General features: G+C 43.7%; 1 protein-coding gene across 5 annotated transcripts; it reads right to left on the bottom strand.

Moving 5' to 3' along the window:
* Nucleotides 1-2,127: 2,127 nt before the first annotated feature.
* zfyve26 (zinc finger, FYVE domain containing 26) lies at nt 2,128-21,182 on the bottom strand. 5 transcript variants are annotated; one of them, XM_053502946.1, is made up of 41 exons: nt 21,099-21,182; nt 20,041-20,288; nt 19,804-19,879; nt 19,619-19,702; nt 18,947-19,403; nt 18,495-18,619; nt 17,944-18,108; nt 17,331-17,413; nt 17,005-17,138; nt 16,415-16,591; nt 15,751-16,254; nt 15,113-15,304; nt 14,682-14,833; nt 14,350-14,593; nt 13,986-14,249; nt 13,541-13,660; nt 11,722-11,886; nt 11,106-11,342; nt 10,891-10,996; nt 9,633-10,492; nt 9,256-9,452; nt 8,958-9,062; nt 8,748-8,870; nt 8,455-8,622; nt 7,994-8,243; nt 7,728-7,820; nt 7,330-7,511; nt 7,115-7,248; nt 6,542-6,570; nt 6,207-6,343; nt 5,855-6,075; nt 5,597-5,744; nt 5,312-5,521; nt 4,884-5,099; nt 4,471-4,668; nt 4,160-4,374; nt 3,873-4,038; nt 3,658-3,717; nt 3,329-3,511; nt 2,913-2,963; nt 2,128-2,807 (listed from the first exon to the last, which is right to left on the bottom strand). In XM_053502946.1, the coding sequence occupies exons 2-41, from the start codon at nt 20,229-20,231 to the stop codon at nt 2,601-2,603; spliced, it is 7,629 nt and encodes a 2,542-aa protein (XP_053358921.1). In that variant the 5' UTR covers nt 20,232-20,288; nt 21,099-21,182; the 3' UTR covers nt 2,128-2,600. The 5 variants fall into 5 exon arrangements, with proteins under 5 accessions (XP_053358921.1, XP_053358924.1, XP_053358926.1 ...); XM_053502949.1 differs by having other exon boundaries at nt 6,207-6,340; XM_053502951.1 differs by having other exon boundaries at nt 16,424-16,591.
* Between the last annotated feature and the right edge of the window lie 521 nt (nt 21,183-21,703).

Genomic DNA, 21,703 nt, shown 5'->3' with positions numbered 1-21,703 from the left:
AAGCACTGAATTATCAAATTTGCCAGTTGATTAAAGTGATTAAGGACAATCAGGTGGAAGAGAAGACAATGTAATGTAAATTAGTGAATTCTGCATTACAGATATTAGTCTAGAAACTTGTTCAAAAAGACCTTGTCATTACATAATGGGTCTGATGCAAGATGTGATGATCACACACGCGCGTACACACACACACACACACAGTCAACACACAACAACAAGCAGAAAAATTTGACAAGATTTTGTTCACGTACAAATAATCTTGACAAATCCAAAGACGATGGTAATCATTTCAGTGAGATTTACAGTCTGTACAGCAGATTAAATATTAAATTCTTTTAGCATCATAACATTACACTTTTAAACATCTGTGCCGTTTGCAGAATTCCCTTATCGTGTCATTTTAATTTTATTACTAATGCCCTCGTTTAGAGGAAGTATATGTTCGTCGTTATGACCACAGTATATTCATGACATTCAGGTTTTCTGTAGTGGTTAAACCAGAGCATTGAAATGTGTTTCTCATTTCATAAACAAAGTGTAAAGTTTCCACGTAGAACCCAGACCAGGGGCATTTCTTTCAGAATTACCCCGACATTGTAGTACGCATACACCAATTAGCCAGAACATTAAAAACCACTGACAGGTGAATAACATTGATTATCTCATGACAGTCAAACCTGTCAAGGGGTGGGATATATAAGGCACTCAGTTCATGAAGTTACTGTGCTGGAAACAGGATAAATGGGTATAACGTACAAAGATCTTAGTGACAAAGTTTAGAGGACTGGGTCAGAGTGTCTCCAAAACAGCAGGTCTTGTAGGATGTTCCTGGTCTGCAGTAGTTAGTCCTAATATTGCTTGAAGAAATGATAACGCTGAACCAGAAACAGAGTCAAGCGCTACCAAGGCTCACTGATGCAATAGTCTGGTCTGATGCAATAAAAGTAGCACAAACTGCTGAAACTGTTAATTCTGGTTCTGATAGAAAGGTGTCACAGCACACAGAGCCTCATAGGTTGTTGTGTATACAGTAGGTCTGTGAAGCTGCAGACTGGTCACAGGGCCATGCAGGCACCAGAACAGGTCCGAGAGATAAAGGAAGAACATGGCCTGGTCAAGGGCCGAGGCGAGCTGACGGAGCCACAAAATGGACTTGGTGGTTTTAATATTATGGCTAATCTGCATACGTGTTTATTTATGTATGACCTCAGTGGTTCAGTTGTGCCACCTAGAATATGACCCCTTTTGGCTAAGCTCATGTTAGCATCCTACTGATATCTTCTGACAGGAATCCTGGCAAATTTGTTTAGATTGGCTTTACTGAATTGGTTAGCTCATGCTAGCTAACTGCAAAAAATGTGATTTAAAAAAAACATCCAGAAATCTTGTACAGTTAGCGCATCTTTTCTTGCTAGCCAGAATATTTCTTTAAACTGCAGTCAGTATTCCCTTGTTTGAATAACAAAATGTATCCCCGTGTCTGAACCTATTGTCCTCCTCGGTACACTACATCTACATGATTTATATCATTGCCAAACAGAGAATGAAGAGTTTTATACCGAATACAGAATCCGCTCAACCAATTATTACGGTATAGTATGAAATATTTGCATGGTTTAATTCATACAAGCCAAGACACAGTGAAGAACCAAAGAGCAACTAGTCATGAATAATAAGGAAGCAGCCTGTTTATCTGAGGTAGGAAATTAAGATGAGGCTAACACTGCTGCAAAAAGGTTTTGGTTTCGTAACTGACCACTATTTATTGAGCCCAAACTCAGCCAATAAAGGAATACACAGCATTTCCCTTATTTCAACTGTATATGATTAACCAAGACAATAGCCCACGTTAGCTTTAGAAAGAGCTACGAGACAGTCGCTAACAGGTAATAGAAGATTATAGGCTTTGTTAAATTGATCCAGGCTTATGAAGATTCTGTATATGTATAAACGTTGAGAAACATGGTGCGGCACTTAAAATAGTCGTAGCTCCATCAGAGCCTGTTACAATCCGTGGCCTGACGGGTGGGAAAGAAAAACTATTACATAATAATATAGTTAATCTTCATAGGTTCATTTTTTTTAATACTGACTTGTTTCAGGAAAAGTTTCTCACGGTTTTCTCACTGTTTTCTCAGAGGTGTGTGTGATGAGAAGTGTTAGCTTCTCTTTCTTGGCCTGATTGAATCTGTAATACGGAAAATTTTGAGTAAGACATTTTTCCGGTCTGTTCACTTCATCTACTCATATGAAAAAAGTGCAGTAAAAGTGTGAGTGGTTTTTCGATAAAGTAATTCAATGCCACGATTCTTGAGTACTGGCTTTTGTACGTTATATTTCTCTGTAATAAACAGTAACGTGCCTACTATGCTGCCAAAGAGAAATCTGTATGCCTCTCGCGTAGGCATGTGCAACTATGGCACACAAATAGGGGTTGGTTATGGATTTGGCTTTAAAGTCACGTGACCTGATCATGTGACATCAAAAAAGCATGTTGGTCATTCACTTCCAGCATTTCACAATTCCGAAACCGCCCAAACAGTCAGCGTAAATCGGCCTTCTGAAGCTACAGTCCATCAGAATTTCTGCCTCCGATGCTACCTGTTGTTGCCATGGCGTTTCCGTGAAGCCGGGTCCTGGTGTTCTGAGAGCCACTGACGGCAGATCTCTTGCATGATGGAGTCGCTCGAGGTTTCGGCAGCCTGGAGGACATCTTGTACGAGCAAACAGGCCTTCACAGGGTCCAGCTTTACCGCCAGGAGGTACGCCGCCCTTAGCTTACTGCACATCAGGTACGCTTTTATCTGCGCAAACGCAAACAAAACCGGATTTATATTACAGGTAATATACATCAGGTTATTATTAAAGCAATATTAACATTTTATAAAGGCAAAATGAAGAAAGATTACTTTATTCTCTGTGGATTTGCACTCTAAAATCAGACACTCCAACTCTCTGGCCTGAAAGAGAACAGATGAGAGACTTTCATTTATGTCCATGACAATAATGAGGGGGAAAGAAGTAAACTTGTAATATCTGTTTTGTTTTCATACAATTATATAGTTATGCTATTGTAAAGCTGTAATTATTAATCATTTTTACATTGCATCCATGATTCTGGAAATTATATTGGGATAGACAAAAAATATGCCCTCAAACTGGGGCTGTTTATCATAAAATAACCCCAGTTTGAGGGCTTATGTTTTGTTTATTCCAATATAATTTCCAGAACATCAATGCAGCAATGATCTATAATTACAGCCTCTTGCCTACCTCTCCAATATCATTTCGGATTTTAATGAAATGATGAGGAATTTCAACTCACATCAGCAGGGTTTTTGTCTGAGGCCGAGATGCAGCTAATCACAATGGTGTCGCAGTCGTGTTTAGTGGCAGTGCCCGACTCACTAACGCACTTCAGCAGCTGGCGAACAGCCTGGTACTCACGCAGGCACACCAACCTCTGACCAACACGAATGTACACAGCCAGAGCATCTAACTGAAAATCCTAAAACATACACGAGATAAAGAGAGAGAGAGAGAGAGAGAGATTAAATGAATACAGATCTGTGTATTAGACTAAAAGTTTAGGTCTCAGTTACTAAAGAACATACTGTACAGTAAACGTGAATGACGCAAATCGTATCGTCTTACCTGTATGACGCGATATGCAATGCCGAACCCCTCCTCAATGTTTTTACCCCCTAGCATCACCTACAGAAAAAAGTTCACACACACACACACACGTATGAACATTATACATCAAAGCCAAATGGTCAAATCACCCTCACGTATCCTTCCATACTGCTCTTCACTAGTTACAAACTGAACTTTTTCTAAATAAAAGATTCAAAAGGCGGGCAGCTCACCCTGCAGGCCACGTCCACCTTCATCGCACTTCCTCCAAAAAGAGTGGGAGGGGCACCGTTTCCTGTAGAGGTGGGGCTTGTCACGGTTCTAGAGGAGGATGAGGAGCTTTCACATCGGTGCAGAAATCGTGTCACCTCCAGCTGCAGCATGATGGTGTTCATGTGTCTAAACCGAAATACAACATAACAGTGAGTCGTTGTGTAACCAAACAGACGCTGAATACAAATAAGTTTGGTCAAGGAATTCCTGATCTTGCTGATTTCTTAATCCACATGAGGTGTCCGACCTGGAGACATCGCTGGAGCTCATTCTTTTCCTGAAGGAAGAAGAAGAAGAGGACGAAGAGGAAAAGGTTTTGCGGCGGTTCTGTTGCTCTTGTAGGAAGGCCCTCAGGTGCTCTTTGGCACGGATCAGCCAGCGCTGGTGATCGCCCAGCTCAACATAGGAGTGAGCATCGTGGGAAAAGAAGCGGATACACGTCATAGCTGCTCGTACGTGGTCCTGAACACACACACAAATACAGTTTCTAGCATTTGATCAATTTGGCACATGTGAAGCTAGAAAAGTTTCATTTCTATTCAAATGTGTTTTCAGTACCATCATGAACTGCTGCAGCTGGTACAGGGTGTGGAAATGACCCTTGCGCTGGAGCATTTGGCACGCTGGTATCAGGTATCGCCCCCAGCTTTCCAGCGTAGCATCCAGGGTCTCCAGGAGCCCCTGCAGGACGCCCAGTCGCCCTCGTTCCAAACACGGCTGAAGTATGCCCTCCAGAAACACATCCTCTGGACATTCCTGCAGAGCCAAGTGCAAAAGTCTCATCCAAGAAACATTTCTCCATAAATCTTTTAAATTCACCTGATACTTTTACACCTTTAAACCTAAATATTTCTTAAGAACAAGCTTACAAGAGCAAACAAAAACCCCACTACTGTCACAGCTACAGGATAGAACACGTACACAGACACAGAACATGAAATTCTTTAGATGGTGTGTATTGTGAGTGTAACCTTGCTGAGCAGATATGTGAGAGCATCTTTCAGGCAATCGTGGCGCAAGTAAAAGGAGATGAGGCTCAGGTGTGTTCCGTAGCTCATCAGATAGTACACACACTCCTGATGGTGTCCAGAGCGCTGCACCCGGCTCTCCATCCGGTCCAGCGTAGCCGTATCACGCAGCGCCTCCTCTAGCTCATTCAGGGAAGCCATGATGTCATCATCTGCTGTCTGTAACAAAAACACACACACACACAACCACCAAGAAAGTGTATACGCTGAAATACTAGCATAGAGTTATTTTTATATGATGAATGATTACAGATGTTTAAAAACAACATTAATAAAATTTTTAATATTTTAAAAAATGCAATATTTAAAATCTGGGTTTCTCAAGTTGTATGTGGACTTGGATGTCCGAGTCGAGCTGTCTCTGTGCTCACTGTGCTCGACGTGAGTCGGATGCTAGACTCCAGGTGTTGGACGATATCCTGCAGCAGACGTGTCCCTTGGTTCAGCTGGTTTCTGTCCACTGGAGCTTTCAGGCAGCGGGCGAACTTCTCCCGGGCTGCCCGCATACAGCCGGCCTTCAGGAGCGCCATGCCCCATGCGTGCCACACGCCGCTCGGGTCCAGACCACTTTTTGTGGAGACCTGAGAAGAAGACAGAGTTAAGAACAAAACATGCATGTAACCAGATGTAATTAAGCCCACAGTAAACCTCCTCACCTCCACAGCCAGCTGATAATATTCAGCCTCGAGCAGCTGGTTCCTCAGGCGTGTCACTGCCGTCGTCTCCAAAATGTCCTCCAGAGATGGGATGTACTTATAATTAGCACTGACCAGGATCTTTAGCACATCGACCTTACTGATGTAGCTGTAAGCAGAAAAAGAGAGAGAGAAATGAATCATTAAACAAAACAACACATATGTGTATTAATGAGAACTGTAGGATGTGTGTGTATGTGTGTGCGCGCATGGTCTGACCTGTCACACAGAGCCAGGTCCTGGCTGCGTCCAGCTCTAACAAACATCAGCTTAGCACTGAACATGAGCTGCTGCATGATGTCAGTCAGGAGACGAGCGTCCACCTCAGGATTGGTCAGTTTGTGTGAGATCGAGCAGCAGTGACCAATCAGCTGGTGACCGCAGGCGGCGTGGTCACTATGAAGGGAGAGGATGGACACACACAGGGATGCACTGGGTGCCTGACACACAGAGAGACAGCAAAAGAGAGGGAGATCAAAAGGCTTCCTTAGCATTGACAGACAGACAAACAAACAAACAAAGAGAAAGTGAATGATACAGACAGACAGACATATGAAGGATAATTTTGGACCTGTTCGTAGTAGAATTCGCTGTATATCTGCTGGTTCTCCGCTGCGTTGGGACTGAGTCTGAACTGCCTCTGGGGAACCTCCGGGAGACTGAGGACGCCTTCTAGCGCTGCCTCACCCGAGACTGGACTGCCTGCTACTGGAGGTGAAGCACGTTATACCCTCACATCACACTTCTCTCTCTGCTGCATATTTGTTTTTAATTTTCTCTTTAATATGGGAAAAATTATTTCCACTTGTATTCAAAATGCAACAATATTTTTCTCAGTGAACAAGTGGAAGATGAACGTGTCAGAAATTCTAAGTGTGGTGAAAAATTTTGGACCGAATGTGATACCTTCTGCTTGTTCCAGCTCTTCATCCAAACTGCAAAGACATCAAGATGGGGTGAGAAAGTGAGAAAGCATGAGCGGAATATCATGTAGCACCATCTACCTTTATATACTGTACAGGCAAAATGTGGATTCTTTCTTTCTTTTTAACGCCATGCCAGCTTCTAGGGCTATATTCATGGCGAGAATCAGTTTTTTGTTCTTCAAAATTAAAACTAGATAAGATGTTTAAGATAATTTTCTTCTAAGAACTTTAAAACTAAATTTGAAAAATAGGAGGAGACAAATTGCAGTCTAATTAAACATGTTTGATGGACACGGGGGTTTTTACATGATGACAATTTTTGGTAAATTTTCCCTACATGTGTGTGTTCCTTTTTAAATTAAATCCTGCATCTTGTATATATGACTTAATCCCAACAGAGGATGTATATTTTGTTCCAACATCATGATTTATTTCATGTAAGTTGTTATTTAAACGTTGATCCCATTCTGATTTCTATTTACTTTTAATGTACATTTAAAATTGGTCCAAAGTTAGTATTAACTTGTGTATACGTATAGGTGTGTGCGCTCACGCTGTGTGGAAGAAGCTGTAGCACTGGTCACACACTCGGACAGCCTCCTCACTCCCCTCCACCACCATCTTCCTGCTGGAGCAAGCGTGACACACCAGTCGGCCGCAGCGCCTGCAGTGATGCCGCCGGTTAAACTGTGAGAGAGAGAGAGAAAGACAACGGTTAGAGAAAGACTTCTTCCTCTTGTTCCAGCTACTCTTCTCTCTAGGCCTCACCATGGTGAATCGTTCTCTCTGGCAGACCATGCAGATGTGCCTCTGGTGGTCAGGAATCCAGTCTTTACGCTCTGGCGTTTTTTCTGGAGGGGTAAACATGGACGAGGAGCGGGACTTCTTCCCACCCGAACCTCTGTCTTGGTCTTGGGCAGAGCTTGATGGAGTATGCATGGGAGTGCTGCCTACACAGAGGACCAACAGGAAAACGCTGAGACGTTTGAGGATTACATTTCAGTTTGGGTTTAATCAGTCTTGTAGTGGACCAGGTTGTAGATCACTTTGGCAACAGACTACTCCCCTTGGTGATAATGGGGAATTGCCACAACAGCCAATTTGTGACATGATCGACATTAAATAACATAAAAGGTTGACTTTTTTTAATAATAATTACTGCAGACCTGCTGAAGGAGGTGGTGTGCGGCTGGGAGAAGAGTGAGCACTTTCCTGAATGGGACACTGCAGCAGTGCGTCCTGCAAGCTGATCACAGAATCTAAAAATACAAACAGGAAGTAAAATAAAAGATTAGACCATATTTTCTTTTAAATGACGATGAGACGGAAACCTAAAGTCTCACTGGCTGAATAACCGTGTTATCTGGAATAAGTGGACATACTTGGTTTATCTGACTATTGCATCTTATGCCTAGATAGTATTTTCCCTCACCGCTGCGTGACCTCTCTCGAGGGGCGTAGGGGAAGTCCAGGGCTTTCTTTGCGTACTCGGCCAGCAGCGTATCGATGTCCTGGGTGGTTATTCCTGCTTCCTGAGCCGGCAACAGGTTCTGGAGCGTCGAGACGGCGACTGACACCCAGTCCACCTTCAGATTCATCAGCAGCTGCTCCAGCATGAGCAGAGGATCCGCCAGCAACTGGAAGTAGTCCTGCCGAGAGGCTTCTGGAAGAGTCAGCAACACCTGAGGGAGATAAGTTTGGAAATACAATAGTAAACTAGAGAGCTAAAACTATCAGGATTGTCGTTGATTTAATCATATTAAATCAATCCACTGAGTCTCCTAATATCTATCTATTCAGAAAAACACACACTCCTGATTAGTACCAAACATCATGTGTGCATGTGCATAAGCGCACACTCACACTCTCGCGTGCACACACTCGCACGCTCACCTTAGAGCCCAGGTGCAGGGCGTGTATGTGGCGTCTTCGTGCCGGGGTCATCCGGCTCTGAAAGTGTAGTGTGAGGTAATCAGACAGGAAGTGGCAGGCGGCCAATCCGGGCCTCCGATCGAGTGCACGCTCGCTAACCTCCAGCGAATCAGAGAGTCTCTCGAGCAGCTAGAGTCAGCAAAGGAGGGATTACATATATTACAGGGTTTTATTAATAATCCTGCCTGTACGTTAAGGTTCTGCCACACACACAGAGTTCTGGGCGGACGTTTGTGTGTACTTTACTTTCCTACCTGGAAGGCTTCCTCGGTTCGGCCGCTGTCCAGCAGATGGAGCAGATGTTCAGTCTGGAGCTGGAGTTTAGATTGCTCCGATACGGGATACAGCTGCACCCACTGAGCACACAAATCAAACTCCTGCCAACACACATACACACCTAATTACTCACTGTAATGAGTGCAGGCCAGCTCACACGAGTGCTCAGGTGGAGCAGTCAGACTGACCCGTGTCTGCAGCAAGAGAGAGAACATTGACTCGGGGTTTCTGCTCGACTCCTCCTTCAACTCCTGCCACGTCTGCCACTCCAATGGAGGCTGTAGGTTCAGCATCTACACAACACACACAGACATTTCAGGGGTGCGTCTCTCATGTTAGCAGAAACTGAAAACCCACTCAGACAGTAATCCATCGTCTCTGTTCTGTACAAAGCGCACTCCCAAAACACACACATTTCACTCATAAGTGACTTAGTAAATAGCTGTCACATTTTGTTCCTGTCAGCGTAGTATGAACCAAACACACCCTGTTGTACATGTCGAGTTCGTGTTTCTTCTGTCGTAGCTGCGGGGTGAGTGTGTGATCCGGACTCGAGTCACTGAGGCAGAACTGCAACAGCTCCAGACACTTGTCAAGTGGCCACTGCTCCAAACCCTGCAGCGCCACACGGGCTCGCAGCTCCCAGTCCTTCACCCGAAACAGCTGCTCTGTACCGTACTCTCCTGAACACACACACACACACACACACATACAAATCAAAAGATTTAAAATTACATGTTACAATTGCTAAAAAGATTACAGCCATGTCTTATGCATTGTATATTCTCTCATATCTCAAATTTAACTCTTATGTTTTACAAACTATTATTAATTATCGTGAACGAAGAGACGTAAGCTCGTACCCTCCAAAGTGGTGCAGGCTAGCAGTCTGTCTCGTAGCGCCCCCTTCTGGCTGCAGTTCTGTGCGTACAGGTCCAGCAGGCCCAGAGCTCGGTTTATGTCTCTGGTGCTCAGGGCCTGCTGGAAAGCTTCAGCCACCGTCGCCTGACAAGTTCCATCCTGAGACCCAGAGAAGAGCACAGCCACTGTGCCACACTTCCTGCTCAGAGCAGCTCCAACACTATCCCCAACCTCAGGAGACAACCCCAGCACAGGCGATGCCATGTCCTCTAGGAAGGCCTTGAGGATAGGGAAGAACGCAAGCAAACCATCAGCCTCTTTTGAGATCTGCTCCAAGTCCAATGGAGCTTCTTTACGTGCAGCGCTTCGGAAATATGAGGGCAGTCCCGGCCATGCAGATGAGGCCGCACGAGCAATCTCCACCCGGCTCACTCCGAGCAATGCCAGGACAGCGACAAGCGGAGAGCGGGATTTCAGAAACGACAGCGCAGACGGCGTGAGAAGGAAGGACAAGGCGGAGGATGATGATGACGATGACGAAGATGAGGACGAGGATAAAGACGAATCTGGAGAAGGAGGAGAGGTGGAGAGATTCGGAGAGTGGCTGGTTTCTACAGATGCCTCGGATTCTGAGCTGGGTTCAGAGACCGTTGGGGGTTCAGAAAGGTCAAAGGACAGAGTTTGCTCCTGAGCATGCTGATGGAGGAGCGAGGCGATACTAGATGGGCAGAAAGCTCCTACATCTGCTCCTGCACTTTTCAGGGAGGCCGGGAACCAGAGAGGGAGCGGATCACAGCAGCGCTGCACTATGACCTGCTGCACGTTTACGTGTAGACCCTCCTGTTGCAGCAGAGACAATAACCTAAAACACACACACATATAACCAATATATATTTATAATTATATCACGTCATATATCGTATAAATAACAGGAAGCACAATATAATATGTAATAAGTACACATACAAAAATATACTTTACTCAGACAAAAAGAACTACATGAAGTCAGAAAAAAAAAATAAAAAAAAAATATATATATATATGATAAAGGTAAGGAAATCTTGTTTGCTGTATTTTTTATTCTTTTTTTTTTTTGTAAAATGTAGCATATTTGTTTATAGTTTTGTCTATCAATATTAAATAATTCTATTATTTTTCTTTTTAGCATTTACAATTTTTTAAGCAAATAATTCCCTTTTCTGTTTGCAGCTCTTTGCCTGCTGCAATGTAACTGAAAGGGATCAGATCTGTATGTTGTACCTGTCAGGTGTGACCTGCCTGTCGAAGAGCAGGTGTGAGAGGAGCTGTTGAGGCGACTGCAGCAGCACTAGCAGAGGGTTGCCCAATTTCACTGCTGAACTCTGATCTAAACAAACACACACACAAAGAAGGTGAATATTATGGTTTATCACACCCTATACACCCTTGAATAATGTAATAAGGAATAAAGTTCTGTGTCTCATTAAAAAGCTCACCTTCAGAGCCCAGGCTGCGCACCACCACTGACGCCAGCATGTTGATATAATCCAGGAAGCTGCGCATGTAATCTGGCCTACAGGCTGCAGCATCCTGATCGAAAGGGCTAAGCTGGTCCAGCAAGCGCAGCAGCTGTTTCATAGCAGATCGGACAGGATGGGAGTCGAGCTCGGACTGCTTCAGGCCCGTCTGCTCCAGCAAAGATGCCAGGACTGAGCTGGCCGACTGACTCTCCCCTACAGCAGACAATCAGAGTAAACACTAAGGGACCATAAGCTGTTTAGCATTACCAGACACATTATTCCATTTTACAGAATCTTTTACAGTCTACTTAGTAGTCTAGTTTAGTATGGAGTAGTCTAGTAGTGCAGTGTAGTTTAGTGTTTCTTCTGTTAGAGCTGCTGTGCTGTTCAGTTCCCTGAGCTGAGATTTAATTACTAAATTCTGATCTTTATATAACTTTCAAGTCTGGATGAAAACATTTGTCTCTAATTGTATTCTTAAGACCTTTGTTTTATAACGATGTTTACTCCAACCCTGTTAACTGCATTTTTTAAGAGCAGAAAGATAAAAAAAGAAGGTAATTAATTCATGAAATAAATGTCAAGTTCTAACCAGCCATGTCGATGGCCGAGGTCAGAGTCTGCAATGTGACCTCAAGGTGTTGGATGAGCGTGAGCTGGTTAGCTATGACTTCCTCAGTGAGAGACGAGTGAGTACAGAGAAGAACTTCCTGAGCACTGCAGCCAAACGGAGGTATAACACCAGCCTCCTCTCGGTCTTTTTACAGAGAAAGAGAATGACATACACAAATTATATATATATATATATATATATATACATACACACACACACACACACACACACACACACACAGAATCATGTGTAAAAGTTACAGCAGCAATAACGTGAAGTAATTGTTTCCGGTATGACTTTATCAGTCTCTCACATCATTTTTGGTCATTCTTCTTTACAACATTGCTTCCGTTCATTGAGGTTTTGGTGCATTTGCTTATCCACAGCTCTCTTAGTAACCTCTTACTAACCCTAACCCTAACCCTCCCACAGCGTGTGAAGTGGTTTGAGGTCTGGACTTTGATTAGGCCATTCCAAAAGCTGGATTCTGTTATTTTTTCAGATTCCCTGTTGTGATTCAGATCATTTCATTGTCCTGTTGCATGACCCAGTTTCGACAGATGGCCTCACATTTCCCTCTAAAATACTCTGGTATACAGAGGAGATCATGGGCATGGCTTTACAGTGGGTATGAGGTGTTTCTGCTGAAATGCTGTTTGGGCATTATGGCCAAATGCCCTATTTGGCTCCACTTACTGCTCCATCTTCCAAACAAATCCAAACATAGTTGATCAATCTTCTTCTGATCGCCCGGTCATAGACTTTAACATTTACCATGCTCAGTGAGGCCTGCAGGGTCTTGTATTTCTCTGAGCATTGCACGTTCTGACCATGTGGTGAATGTGCTGGGACATCAAAGCCAGAGAAATATTGGCAACTTTCTTACTGTACAATGTTAAACTCCAAATTGTTTGAAAATGGTTTTATAACCCTTTTCAGATTTATGTGTAGCAACAATTGTTTCTCCAATGTTCATGTTTTTCCCTCTTGACATTGTGTTAACACACACCTGACCGTGGAATTGCCTGCATGTTTTGTTTTGTTTTGTTCCTTTTGGCTTCATTTCTGTTGAATGAATAATGGCATGGTAAGAAAAGTTATATGTTGTCGTCTGAGGTTGTATTTGCCTAATACTAAGACCTGCTATCAGATTAGTTTTATTTAGTTTTTACACAAAAAAAAACATAAAATTAAAAGAGAAATCACTATTTTTACAGATGACTGTATATTTATACAACAGATATGACGGTAACCGGGAGGCACGGTGGTGTAGTAGTTAGCACTGTCGCTTAGCACCTTCAGGGTCCGGGTTCGATTCCCGGCCAGGCTTAACTCCCGTCTCTGTGTGCATGGAGTTTGCATGTTCTCCCTGTGCTTGGTGGGTTTCACCCCGTCTGGTTTCCTCCCACAGTCCAAAGACATGTAGATTAGGTTAAGTGTCGCTCCCAAACTGCCCGTATTGTGTGAATGGGTATGTGAGTGTGTGTGAATCTGCCATTCCACAAGCATTAATAAAGGACAATAATCCTACTGGGAAGTTTAATTATACTTCCTCCGCGTCCCAGGTGTTCTTATAACTATTAATTAAACTGCAGCATGGGTGAAAGTAGGTCTGTACAGCCTGCAGTACTGACGAGAGAGCATCTGCCTGTATTGCTGGATATCACTCAGGCTGTGTCCCTCGTGCCTACAACCACATCACAACTGTACTATATCCAGTGATACAGCACTTCCTCTCGTATGACCCTTCTTATATATATATTTAGGAAGGAATAGCACAGTATGATGGCTTGTGTACCTGATTTGGGTGGCCCTTTGCTGGTCGATGTTCTGTTAAGGATTTTACTGATCTGCTGCAGTACTTTAGGGAAACCTCGAATACCCTCAGAATGAAGAGCATCTGGATACAAGATGATGCCTAGGGAGAAAAGAGAAGATAAACAAGTCTGTTGGATGGAAAACTGGAAGATGGATGAAGGAGGCTTGACCTCTCTACCTCTGAGAGTTAATAATGGATGTGAGCCGTCTATAACAGTCACACCAATGAGAGTTTGACTCTACGCTACTTAGCACCCAGCTATTTGCAGCCTCTATAAAGGAGGTGTGGCCTCTGTACTTCTGTGTAGAGGAGGTGTGGCCTGCCACTTTTCACTTGGTAACTCAAAGACATCCGTCACTCAGCGTTTTCTTCTTTACAGCACACTTGAACACATGCACACACACACACACACACACACACACACCTCGACCCTCCAGCGAGGCATGCAATCTTCTCTCAGCCGTCTCCAGAAGCTGTCTTGAGCTTTTCCACAGCTGGCACTGGCAGCAGGCAAGGTCAAAAGCGGCCATGCTGGTCGGACTCAGCTCCTCCAGCAGGGGGCGCAGGGGGTCTGAGGGGTCAGAGAGAGGATGAGAAAGCCAGTAGTTCTCCTCGAGACAGGCCAGAGGGCGAGAGGAACAGCTCAGGAGACGATCGGCCACATCAGAGATGGAGAAGAATGCCATGCCTGAAGGTCAGAGCAAGTGTGTTTCAAGTTAGAGTGTCACATCACACACACTAGATGTCCGATCCGGAGTCTGAGCCATATTATAACAGCCCCTTTATACCTGCTGCAGCTGCGTGGCCGATGCTCTGCAGAGTGGATCTGCTGCTGCTGCCCACGCGATTCCGTCCCGGTCCCGTCACCCCGACTGACCCCAGACCCTCCGTGGAAGAGGAGAGTGAAGAAAGAGACTGGCTCTCGATCTTCTGCTCAACCTGAGCGAGTTCAGACAGAACCTCGTGGTAACGTTCCATGAAGAAAAGCTCCCCACAGCATGGTGTGTTCTCCAGCCCGAACATTAGCATCACCTACACACACACAGTATTAAACAACAGTTAACGTGCTATAGTAATTATCTGCTTGGTGTTACTGGGGAGAGAATAGTATGCGAAGAACCTGATGAGCCTCTGCATAGTTTCCTCTGCGAATGCAGGAGATCAGGAGAGACTCAGGTGGGGAGAGCATTGAGGGAACAAGCCAGCTGTGAGGTCCTCCACACCCACACATTTCATACTCCACACACACCGGCACAGTGCCAGCACTGCCATCTAAAATATTCAAATAAATAAAAATGAATTTATTAGGCCAGGTACTACACAGTGCAACCTGGATAAACTTTTCATCTGCATTCGTTTAAATGATAGCATCAACATGTTTCATTCATTTGAATAACTAGACAGCCACAGCTAACAAAAACAAAGAAACAAAACTAGGCCTGCAAAAAAATTAACACAAAAGTGACAAACATTTAGATCAAAGCGGGAGGATGACAACACATGATGTTGTTTAGGAATGAAGCTTATAAATCATGTGTCTGTGACTCCAACCTGAAGTGCTGGTGCTGATCTCTCCATTCTGACGTTCTGAGGTCAGGCGGCGTTCGGAGGGCTTGCGTCGCTCAGGGCGATGCCGATTGTATCGCTTCTTCTTCCTGCCACCAGAAACACCGCTGCTGCTGCTGCTACTACGTCTCAGTGAGGTAACCGAGTTCATGCCTAGGTAGGGCAGAGTTACACTACCTACACACACACACACACACGCACACAAATGCAAATAATTTAAGTGAGGACAAATTCATAAAAGTTATCTATTTAATATATTGCTCAGTAAAGTCACAGCAACTTTCAGCAAAGTAGGCGTGGCCTATTGGCACGACACGTTCATTAAAAGAGGCAATTGTTTGTTTTATTGAAGGAGGCGTGCCCTATGTGCATGTCTGTTTTATTGTAGGGGGCGTGACCTTGGTGCATGTCCGTTTTATTGAAGGGGGCGAGGCCTATGTACTGTAAGAGCAAGTTCTGACCCAATGTACAAACAAAAACTCTCTTTTATTTATATTAATGCATCAGATTTTTGTAAAATAACCTGTATAAAAATAATAATACGAAAACCTCTAAAATTATTAGGAGAACACCATTATACATTTATTACCTATCTAAAATCTAAATCATTTTATGTGACTCACTGCTTGCGGTCCCCTGATTGGTTTTGACAACCTGCAGCCTCCACTGAGCCTCTGCCGTGTGTTTGGAGAGCCTCTGCAACCGAGAGCTGAATGTCTCCATTGTAACCGAGCAGCCCAGACTCTCAAAAAGCTCCGCCTCGGCCTCCAGCGCTCTCCCGAGGGCACACATCCCCTCCAGTCCCTCTCTGAGAAGGCGCAGGACTCCCTCCATCGCACCAGTGTCCAGCATGAAGCCACGGCAGGCCGCCGTCGTCTGGGCAGACTTAAAACTCGCAGCACACTCTGCCTTCTCTTCTCTTTCACTGTTCTCCTTTGTGATCTTGTCATCGCTGCTGCTGCTCTCTTCCCTCCCTGTGCTGGAGTGCACTGGCACACTAAAGTCAGAGTAGCACAGGAAAAGTAGAGAGAAGATGTTTTCCAGGAGCTCCAGGCGAAACATTGTAGGGACTGCTTCCAGGTAGAGCTGACACTCCGACAGGTAATGCTGAAACAGGGACGAGTGACCTGCGGGGAGAAGTTAGCCTCTCATGTAAGGTTGCCATGGCAATGCAAATTTCTGCTAGTGGTTTTAGGGGATGCACAGTGGTTACATTACGATAACTGTTAACGTAATTATGCTACAAAAGAGGTGTTATATGTCCATGCAAAAATGGTCACTTGTTACCGTACACACCTTCAGCCTGCTCCTTCTGTGGTACATGCACTGATCCGAAGTTGGAGCAGCCGATACGCGTGTTCACGCACACAGCATAGACGGCGTATTTCATGGCACAGAAGCCCCTGAACATGGTGATGTTGCGCTGGACGGAGCTGCTCTGAGTGTCTCCAGACGAAGCGTCTCCTTAGAAACAATATCAAGCATAAAGCAGAGTCGGGTGTTCTTGTGTGCTATTGAATCGGGGATTCTGATTGGTCAGGAGGAGTTGAGCAATTTTCTAAAACAGCAGTACAACAGTGAGATATGCTTTCAACAGAAAATATTTTATGAGGACATGGTGATTTAATATTTATGGAAGGAGTCTCCAGTGTTAGAGCTGTGTAACAGTTAATAGGTAAAGTTGCTCCACACTCAACTTGAAGTTGATTATTTTTCCCCGACTGCACAACAGGTTTTTATCCTAGTTATACCACAGCAATTACAACAATTATTAATTTGTATTTGAACATTAATATATTTGTACTGTATATTGCAGCTTTCTCTGGCATACCAGTATTGTGCACGTGTATGTGTATGTTTATGTGTATGTGTGCTACCTGCGGCCTGAAGCAGCTCCAGCACCCTGTGTTCTTCATACTTGGCAAGAGGAGTGAGTGAGTGCAGCACATAAAGAGCAGAGTGATGATCCAGGTTGTGCAGCTGAGACAGCAAGGCCTCATGGGAGATCTCACTGTTTTCACATGAAAATTATCAATCTATTACTGTTTCAGACGATTTTGTATAGTCAGAAATAGGATTCGAAATGCTTATTTTGATTGGGAATATCTCCCATATTCTGCTTCCCACAGACACACACACACACACACATGCTAAATTGTGTGCGCGTTAGTTTGTACGCATGCGTGTGTGTGTGTGTACTCACCGGTTGTTTTCAGCACACCACTCCAACACCCTTAATTGAGAAGACAGGATGTTTGCAAACTCGCTGAGGACAGCGTCTTTGGCCTAGACACACACACACACACACACACACACAAGTAGACAGTAAAAAAAAGTGCCACAAACATTATCCTAGAAACGAAAGACATTATTTAACCCAAGTCAAGTATTTAAGGTGGAACATTAATAGTGATGTTTCAGTGGTTTAAGTTTCAGACTAAAACTGAGATTTTAGTAAACCGAGCCCTCAGCTGCTAAACTCAATTTGTTAATTCACTTTGGATAAAACTGCCCGCTAATTTAATAAATGTGGATAACCGTACATACTGGCAATCCACCTTAAATGTACACCGGCTACAATGTTGAGCATAAATATTTCTAATATTATTGATTTTAGCCTTTCACTACAACACCTTAAAAAAGATAAACCATATTATCTGTTTCCTGTTTTACACATTCTCACTGAATTCCTATCACAATTTCAAAGTGCAAAACAATTTTACAAAAAAGTGGGAAAGCAGAAGAGTTCCCCATTATAGTGCAGGCAAATATCACACGCTCAGGTGTTTTTCATGGTAATGCACTTCATTCCTGACCCGTTGCTGGTGCAGAATCCTGAGGAGCCCGTGGGCCGACTTAAGGCTCTGGCAGCGTTTCCATCCCAGCAAAAGAAGGAGGCGGGACAGTGGCTGAAACTCCGCCCCAAGCAATGCCTCAAGGTTAGAAAAATCCTCCTTTTTTATTAGGTCAAGCCCCGTGACCTACCGACAAAACCAGAGAAAATAAACTAAAGATATAATAACATAAACTGTAGAAATGGTGTAGAACATAAACATAACAATAAATATATAAATAATGATATTTTATTCCTATGACTTCTCAACTTACAGAATGTTAGAAACCTGACTAAGCTGAGAAGAAGTTTTAATGCTGTGGCTGTTTGAAGTGTGTTTCACAAAATGCTTAAAAGAGAGAGTGGATGATGAGGAAATGGGGAAATAAGAGAAAGTGGTAAAGCAGACAAGGACGGGCGAACTAAAGAATGTGAGTAGACAAGGGAAAGTGGGTGAGTGAACAAGGGAGAGTGGACGGGAGGCCTAGAGAAATTGGAAGAGTGGATGCACGGACACGGGGTAAGGTGTCTTACCAGGACTTGCTCCAGAAAGTGCTTTCCACTGCTCAAACACTCAAAGTAAATGGCTTTCCAAGCTGTGTGACGGTCACCATGACAACACAGGCCAAGCATGAGCCTCTCTGCTTCAGGTAAATCCACTGACACACACACACAAACACACCGTATTAGATAATACGTCAATCCACTGTCTGTGTGGTCATGTGGATGTTCTGAGATGTAAGCACAAAGACAGTCACAAGTGATGGCCAGATACACACAAATTGTGTGTGTGTGTGCATGTGTGCGTGTGTGCGTGTGTACATAATGTAAGAAAATGACCACAAACTCTTACTTCCCCAAAAAAGACAAATAAAAGAACTAAAAAACTGAAAAGGGAAACATCAGCTGTGTGCTGCATGATCGAGAGAGCGAGAGAGAGAGGGAGTGTGTGTGTGTGTGTGTGTGTTAGTCCCGGTCCCCTTCACCTTGTGTGTTTGTTACTTCTTGGAGCAGTCTGGCCCTGTTGAGCCGGAGAGCTGTGGCACAGTATCCCATCAGAAGAGTGTGACTCTGAGGTCTGAGCAGACACCCCATCATCCTCTCCTCACTTAGAAGCCCCTCCCTTGCCTGCCATAGCCCCACCCACAGCTGCTCCAACTCTGCTGCTGTACACGGAGCAAGAGCCAGAGCACTGCACACCTCCTCTGCCCATCTCTGACTCCTCTTGCCCTCCTTCTCCTTCACGAGGTCTAGGAGATGCTGGAGGAAGACACTGGATGCGTTCGTGTGTTTCAGGAAGCCAATCAAGGCGTGAGTCAGACGTGGGCTACGCTCAGAGAGGAGGGAGCGGATGGAGGAGAGAGCAGCATCACTCAGGGGAGTAACAGAGGGAGAGTCCTTGGGTTCGACACGCTCGGACTCCAGGAAGGCCTGATGGAGTTCCTGAGAGCGAAATAAACCATGAAATGTTAAATGGCCAATATGCCCTTCACGAAGGAAGCTCATAATCCACGATGGAGGCAAGGCCTTTTAGCTTTTCATGCTCAATAAAAGAGAGAAAGGATCAGTTCCGGACATGGAGGCATGGCATCTTTTGTCAATGCATTTCCAAAGAACATATATTTGTTACAATCAAGATGAGTATTAAAGTAAGTCACCTTTAAAACAGAATGAGGCACTTCCTCTCCAAGTTCTTCTAAAATCAGCAGGAAGGCCAGTTCTCTCCGGACTGTGGGAGACACCTGCAGGACAGCAAGGAGACATGACATGAAGAATCCGATGCACGGAAGTTCACCTGAGAAGTTTTCGTTTGAAAATTTAATTTAAGAATTTCGTACTTCACCTTGTCTTTGGCGTGTTTCTCCAGCACCTGCAGCCAGAACCAAGCAAGTCTGTGAGGAGTTCCCATTGTCTCCCACCTACAAAACCACACAGTGAAGGGAAAGACTAAAGCCACGGCCACAAGCCACCTGCACTAAACTTAAGCCAGAATGCCCGAACGCTAACCCAAGTGAAGCTGAAGGGCAAATGAGAACAGCGTTATTGCTGCTGTCAGAAGGTGAGGAGATGCTCAACTCACACAAGTTGATACGGCTGTGCGATCACTGCAGCCATGATGTCATCAGGATGCTGCAGCACATCTCCTGCAGCCTGACGGAGCTGTCGAACACAAGCAGCAGCCAGTTCCCACTCGCCATGCCTTAAACACCGAGTGTAAAAGACAAACAGGTCCTGCACAGAACTCTGCTCCTCTCGGCCGAACGGATGCATGATGGCGCGCTCTTCCAGGTGTGTGTCAGTTTTTAGAGGGTTTATCGCTCATCTCATCTACACTCAACACAAAAAATGTGCGAAACAGAGGTCATGACACTTCACATGGCCGTTCTCATCCAGTGATATCAAATTTAATTTCATGAAATTATTTACCCTTTAAAAAGCTCAGTTAGTCACCAATGGACTTAGAGAGCAGAGAGGTTGTTCTCGTGCTCAGAAAAACGACAAATAGAACTAAACAGTGAAGAAAATCTCCATAAACATCGAAAACTAAGCGCGTAAATCAAAGTTTCCTTGACTCGCATTACAAATAAAAGGAAAAGAACAGATTTAGTAAAACTGATCACGGCTTTCAGCCACACAGCGCAATAAACTATTTTTAAACTTTCAAATACTGATTACCTGAGCAGATCTCAGGGTAAGATCAAAGAGGGAGATCAATCAGAGAGATAAAGTCATTAAATCAGAAGTAAATGATATACATGAACAACACTTAAGTGAGCGACTTTAAACAGTGATTAAAAGCTTGATTAACTGCTTTATAAAGGATCACTTCTCTGTGGTGAAGCATGACAGATGAGCTCTCACACCTCACATGGCATTTATCCAACAAAGAATCAGGGAAAAAACTAAATCTCCAAATAAATCTCCCTGAATTTTCACTATAAAATATAAACACTGCTGATTTTTTTTCCCCATTGTACCCATAATGAGTGAAGTCTCAGAGTGTTATACAACTGTTTACTGAACAACATCCTAAGTTGACTTATACAAGTGTTATGAGTTAGAACTCGTGGCCTGGAGGATGTTTATTATCTTAGAGCTTTATTACTTATGGAATAATGCCTTAAAGGCAGCACTTACGGTTTGTTTTGGTCCAGAAGTGAGAACATGTCGGCGCCTCTGCAGCCCAGCGACTTCCACCCTGAGAGCTCTGCCGCCATGACAGCTGGATCACGTGACCTAATCAGCTGATCGGGGAAGTGACTCATAGGTTGCCAGATTTTACTCTGTTTAAAAAAATTCTATATACAGAACTTTCATTTTGTAGACTTTAAAAAAAAAAAAATGTGCTGCATTTCAACATTTTGACAAGAATTAATTGTAAAAAAGTGTACATTTTTTATGTATTAAAAGTAATGTTTGTTCTAAAAAAATAGTTTAACAAACTTCATGATTGTTATAATTTGTTATTAATCCAGTTTATTATTATTTTATGTAATAACAATGTATATTATCAAATTTAAATTCAAGTTTTATTTGTCACATACACAGTCATACACCGTACGATATGCAGTGAAATGCTTAGACAACTGCTTGTGACCTTAAAATAAAAGACTATGAATAAGAAATAAATATGAAAAATAAAATAACAGGTAAATTTAACTAGGAAGAATAAAATAAAATATAAAATTAAAGTTAAAATAAAATAACTGTACAACAAAAATACACAATATAGAAAATATATG

The sequence above is a fragment of the Clarias gariepinus genome, chromosome 8, assembly GCF_024256425.1.
Source record: "Clarias gariepinus isolate MV-2021 ecotype Netherlands chromosome 8, CGAR_prim_01v2, whole genome shotgun sequence".
In the NCBI taxonomy this organism is placed as follows: domain Eukaryota; kingdom Metazoa; phylum Chordata; class Actinopteri; order Siluriformes; family Clariidae; genus Clarias; species Clarias gariepinus.
This window is presented reverse-complemented; position numbering and strand designations above follow the sequence as displayed.